The 6,076-nt window shown below is 53.7% G+C and overlaps 1 protein-coding gene across 4 annotated transcripts in view; it reads left to right on the top strand.

Moving 5' to 3' along the window:
* Positions 1-5,266: 5,266 nt before the first annotated feature.
* The window catches only part of TMEM134 (transmembrane protein 134), an 8,429-nt gene continuing 7,619 nt past the window's right edge, over positions 5,267-6,076 (top strand). For 3 of the 4 annotated variants that reach the window (XM_044680110.1, XM_044680111.1, XM_044680107.1), the window contains exon 1: positions 5,267-5,577. In XM_044680110.1, the coding sequence (XP_044536045.1) occupies positions 5,404-5,577 (174 nt within the window). In that variant the 5' untranslated portion in view covers positions 5,267-5,403. The remainder of the gene's footprint in view (positions 5,578-6,076) is intronic. The other variant, XM_044680106.1, reaches the window with a different exon arrangement.

Here is a 6,076-nt window from a genome sequence, read left to right as displayed (position 1 = left end):
AGGCCGACCTATTGCATCGATGTTAAAGTTTTGTTTTGTTGTTTCACAATGGCAAGTTTGCGGCAACCTTTGACCAAGAGGGTATTGGCACCGTCTTCCCAGCAGCACTACTGACATCGACTCGGTGTCACACTGAGGAAGTCTCACAACCTGTCAAACTCTTTTGGTATTATTATGTCTGTCATAATGATCTGGGATGCCAAGGGGAGTTGATGTTTTCTCTCAAAGGCAATAGGGAGTCCCAGGGGACTCTTGACCAAAGGAGTTCCACATTCAAATCTATGTTTAGGAAGACAGTGGAGGAGAGATTGGCTTGGGGCAGGAATACCTCCTAGGGCACTGCCCTAATCCTGCAGGAGAGGAGGGGTGCCATCCTGAGCTGGGGTCGGTCGTGCCCTAACGAGTGGAGAGAAGGAGACCGAGGCAAGAGATGGTGTGGAGGTGGAATCTGTAAGGTTTGGCCATTGGTTGGATTTGTAGAATGAGGGAAACCGAGGAGTCAATGGTGATTCAAGCTATTTCAGTTGAGTGACTAGAAGGAAAGAGACAGAAAATGAGAGACAGAGGAGGGGAGGGCGGGAGGGAGAGAGAAACCAGGAAATTCAGAAAAGGAACGCTTTGGTTTTGGTACTGACAAGACATCCAGTTAGCGCCGTCCAGGAAACACTGCAGTGTGGCCCTGGAGATCAGGCTGGAGATCAGGGCGGGCAATGGATTTGGAGGTCCTTGATGTAGAGATGTTTAACCAAAGGGAGCTGATGAGGTTGCCGAGGGAGAGAAAAAGGGAGGCCCAGGACAGGCCCTTGGAGAACACCTCCAGGAAGTTAGATGAGCCAACAAGAGAGGTGGAGAAGGGGCCGACCGGCAAGTGGAAGGAGAGCCTGGACAAAGAAGTGTCACCAGAACCCAGAAGGCAAAGAATATCCAGGAGGAGAGGGGGGAGGTCATCGGCCTCAAATGCTGAAGAGAGGCCAAGAAGGGCGAGGCATTGAAGGGCTTTAGCAGGTTTCTTCTTGTCTCCTTGTGGGATACAGTGACCCTGGATTCTTTAAAGCTGTTTGAGTTCTGGTCAGTCCTAACAGGCTGGAGATGGGTGGCCTGCAGCCACCTGGACTGTTGCCTCCTAACTGGCCTCGCTGCCTCTAGTCTCTTCCCATTCCAATCTACTTTCTCAGCTGCCGAGCCAAATTACCTAAAGAACAGGTTTCACCACATCTCCCTTTCTCTCCCTCTGTCTCTCTCTTTCCCTCCCTCTCTTCTCTTTCTCTCTCTATTTCTTTGGCTTTATATCTGTTTCTGTTACTTTGTCTCTCTATCCTGTCTCTGTCACTTTGATTCTGTCTCTGACATTTTGTCTCTCTATCTCTCTGTCTCTTGTCTCTGTCTCTCTGTCCATGTCTCTGTCTGTCACACACACACACACACACACAGTAGGCTCTCAGATACCTCCAGGGTCAAACATAAAAGAGTTGGGCATTGAGAGTCTTTAGAGACCGGCCCTCTCCCTCCCTCTCTGGGCTTATTGCACGTTCTTTCCCCGCTGCCTCGTCTCTGAGGGCACCTCCACTCGGGTGCTGCAGCTAGAAGGCTGGAGAAGGGAACCAAGTCTCATCTAAGAGAGCCATCCCCACACGGCTGGGCAGAGACACACACGTGGTCTCCCCGGGACATCAGTGAAGGCCCTTGAGCGATGCCTGGTTTCCTTCTGTCTCGGTAGCTCAGCCCAGAACAAGTTTTTAATGAGCGGCGCCTGAAGACTTACAGGTTGAGGAAATACTCAGATCAACTTGGGACTGGGAAGGCCCTCTGAGGCCCAGAGGCCCACTGATCCCAGAGCAGGAATCTCCTCTACAGTAGGACAGACTGCCTGGGAACCCTCACTAGGGCAAATTCCTTGCAATAAGCATTTATTAAGCTCCTACTATGTGCCAGGCACAGAGGAACAGTCAGAGTTTTAGGACGTTGCTTATCTCCTTCCTTCTGCAAATGCTGGACTAGGAGAAAGGAAGACCCAGACCTTAAACCCTTGCTAGCTGTGTGGCCCTGGACAAGTCACTTACATTCCTTTCTAGGGCAGTTAGCACAGTGGATAGAGTATCAGGCCTGGAGTCTCAAGGACCCAGGTTCAAATGGAGCCTCTGCCACTTCCCAGCTATATGACCCTAGGCAAGTCATTGAACCCCATTAGCCTAGCCTTTACCTCTCTTGTCTTAGAATTGATGCTAAGATAAAAGGTGAGCATAAAAAAAAAACACCTCAGTTTTCTCATCTGTAAAATGGAGCTAATAAGAGCACCTTCTTCTTATGGGAGGGGTTGTAAGGATCAAATGAGATAATATTCAAAACGCAAGAAGCTTGCTGGCTGGATGATAGCCATTCTACATGAAGCCCTTCTAGTCCTGAATCTGGTCAGAAAAATGTGGGTGTCAGACTATTCGTCCCTCCTCCCACGGGCTTCCTAGACTCTCTAGCTTCCCCCCAAAGTGAGTACAGCTCCAATGCCCCCTCCTACTGAAGGCTTCTCACTTTTTAAAAATTCTTACCTTCCGTCGTCTTCAGTTCTAAGACAGAAGAGGGCATTTGGGGTTAAGTGACTTGTCCAGGATCACATAGTTGGGATGTATCTGAAATCAGATTTGAATCCAGGTCCTCTGGGCTTCAGACCTGGATCTCTATCCACTGTGCTGCCTATCTGCCCCTCCCAGAAGGCTTTCTTGGATCAGTAGCAGCTCTGCTGCTGGTCTCAGAACCAGAAAGACCAAAAGAGTCCCCTCTTTGGCTGGGTGACCCTAGGCAAGTCATTTAACTTCTCAATGCTCTGGGCAGACTCCAAGTCACAGAGAAGGGGCTGTCCTATGCTGGTAGACGGAGTTTTCAATGAAATCACAGATTCAGTCCCTATTACGAGGGCATCCTTTGAACTGGACTAGGTAAGGGGGTGGGGCATCCGAGGAGGAGACGGCCCCCAGATGTTTGGAAGCATCTGAAGGACCCTTCCGTATGGATCAGGGACTCTCTCATGGGGCAGCCAGAAACTGTATCTAGCACGAGAAGAGACCTTGGAGGTTGGGCAGCCGAACCTCCTAGTTTTCCAGATGAGAAAATTCCCAGAGGAGAAGTGATGTGACCAAGGTCACTCAGGAAATGACAGAAACATACTTTGCACTCGTGTCCTCGAACTTGTAAGCCAGACAATTTCTTCTTGCCCACAGAACATGGCTACAAGGAATCCCCCAATGGCTGGCCGGCTGCCACTCAGGGGGCGATTTTTTTTTTTAAACTCGTCTTCTTAGAATCATTTCTAAAATAGAAGGATGGTAAGGGCAAATGGGGGTAAGTGACTGGCCCAGGGTCACACAGCCAAGAAGTGTCTGAGGCCAGATTTGAAAACAGACCTTCCTGAATCCCGACCTGGTACTCTACACACTGCGCCATCTGACTGCCAGGGGAGTGGACTCTTGTCAGAGTTGAACTATCTAGAACAGTGAGTTGCTCCAATTGTCTTCAGGATTCCCCCTTGACTTCCGCCTTGGGGTCTCTTCAAGAGGAGGCCAGGATTTCTCTTTCTCTCCTCGGCATCCCGAAGGATAGTTAATGGCAATTTGGCAGAGGGAATAAGAGAAGCAGACCTAAAATCAGGAAAGGCCAAGTTCAAATTTGACCTCAGATGTGTCGTAGGGGTGTGACCTTGGGCAAGTCATTTACCCTCTGTTTGCCTTGTTGGTTTCTTCATCTGTAGAATGAGAATAACAACAGCACTTACTTCCAAAGGAGATAATAATGGGGTTTTGTTTTGAATCAGCTTCTTTATTTTGTCGGTTATGTGGAGAAACAAGTCCTGCCAATTGTTTTCTGACATTTGAAGGTTCTGCCCCCTCCCTGAGGCGGTAGAGAGTCGGCCCTGGGTGACACCAGCATGCCTACACAGGCCAGAGCCAGAGGAGACCATCAGTGTGAGGCACGTGGCACCGGCGGCCTGAGAAGAGGGACACAGCTGGGGGACGCCATGGACGGCTGTCTGCTCGGGGCACTGAGAGCTTTCCTGGCCAGCAGAGGCAAGGCTGAGAGTTCCTGGATTGACCTTCCAGAGGCAGGATTTCCTGCCAGTGGGGGCTGCTTGAGGAAAGAAAAGGATAATCCTCCCAGCCTGGCAGTGGTGCCCTACTTAGAGGGCAGAGCCCCTGGCGTACTGGGCCAGGAAGAAGCCTGCAGGCTCTCTTGTCCCCAAACTCTGGTTAACTTTAGGAGTGTGTGTGTGGGGGGGTCCTAAACCAGAGGTGCCCCCCTTCCTGGCCACCGAAATGAAAAAGGAAGGAAGAGAAGGAAAGGAAGGAATAGAAGAAGGGAGAAGGGAAGGAGGGGGAGAGAAGAGAAGGGGAAGGAGAGGGAGGGAGGAAGGGAGGAAAAGAAAGAAAGAAAGAAAGAAAGAAAGAAAGAAAGAAAGAAAGAAAAAGGAAGGAAGAGAAGGAAATGAAGGAATAGATGAAGGGAGAAGGGAAGAAGAGGGAGGGAGGGAGGAAAGGAGGGTCATTTTCTGAGATCCAACAGTCAGGGTTTGAAGTGAGCCCTCTGGTGATCCTGCGACATGTATTACGATTTCATGTTTGTCTTTGTAGCTCCAAAATTGAGCACATTGCTCGGAGCTTAGCAGTAGTGATGACAATAACAATAATAACAATAATAAAAGCAGACATTTACGCGGCACTCGCTACAGCCAGGCACTCTGCTAAGAGCTTTACAATTATTATCTCATTTGATCCTCATAACTACCCCGGAAGGCAGGGACTGTTATTACCCCTATTTTACAGATTAGAAAACTGAGGCAACCAGAGGTTAAACGACTTGCCCAAGATCCCAGAGCTATCTGGGTCTGAACTCGTCTTCGGGACGGCAGGCCGGGCCCTCTGCCCTCCTCGCTCCCCCTCGCTAGTAGTCACTAAATGTGTGTGGAGCGCCGGTGCTGCCCAGGACCAGTCCCAGAAAGCTGCCCTTGGAAGTCTCGGAGTCAGCGGCGGCTGACCGTGGCCTCGGCGGCCTCTGCCGGGGTTCGTCCGCCACTGGGGCAGTCGGATCTTTTTCAGAGGAATTCTTTCGCTCAGGCCCGCCTCCCGGGGCAGCGGAGTTTCCTCCTTCCTCCTCCCCTCCCGGCCATAGGCGGTGCAGTGCTCCTGACCCTCCTCCCCTGGGGGTGGGGCTCTAGCTCCTCCCCCCCGCCCCCAGCCTGGGCCCCCAGCCTGGGCCCGCAGTGAGTGGTAGCGGCCCGGGAGGCCTCGGAGGCGAGCTCCGGGTAGAGGCCGGTGCCAGGTGGCCAGTCCAGCGCCCTGCCCAGCGCGGCCCGGGCCATGGGTCTCTGAGGGCCGGCCCGGGCGGGCTGCGGGGCGGCCCCATGCGTGGGTCCGAGCCATGAGCGGCGGCCGCCCGGAGTTCAGCATCGATGATGCCTTCGAGCTGTCCCTGGAGGAGGGGGGCCCGGGGCCCGGGGGGGGCCCCCCGCGCTTTGGGGCGCTGCACTTCGAGCGCAAGGGCCGGGGGGACGCGGAAGAGGAGGGCGAGAAGCAGTCTCGTCTCAAGTACCAGGTGAGAGGACCGCGGCCCCTCCCCCCAGCTCCCCGGCCCCTCCGCGCCTGTCTTCTCCCCTGTAAAATGGGGGGATCGCAGTGGATCCTCGCCAAAGCCCCTTCCAGCTCACTGGGCTCCCATCTGGCCCAGAACCCAAAGGCTTAAGACTTCAGACGAGAAGCTTCCCTAGAGCTCAGGGCCCCTACTTTGCCGGTAGGGAAGAGACTTGCCCAAGGCCCTGCGTCCTGGTAAGCTGGAGCTCCTCAGCCCCGCCCCCCCTTATCCAGGCCCAGTGCCCTTTCGTGAACGACCTCTCTGCGCCCCTAGAAAGGGACCCTCTCCCCCGAGCCGCGGCGAGGCCAGCCCCTGGGGCGGGCACCTCCCCACCCCAGCCCGGCTCGGCCTTCTCGTGCCACCCACCCGGGGAACTGGTTTCGGTTTCTGTGAGTCACCAAACTTGTTAGGCCGGTGAACAGCTGTCCGCCGACGGGCAGGGCTGCCTCCGGGCTGGGGGGGG

Source organism: Gracilinanus agilis, chromosome 6 (assembly GCF_016433145.1).
Source record: "Gracilinanus agilis isolate LMUSP501 chromosome 6, AgileGrace, whole genome shotgun sequence".
NCBI classification, from domain to species: domain Eukaryota; kingdom Metazoa; phylum Chordata; class Mammalia; order Didelphimorphia; family Didelphidae; genus Gracilinanus; species Gracilinanus agilis.
This window is presented reverse-complemented; position numbering and strand designations above follow the sequence as displayed.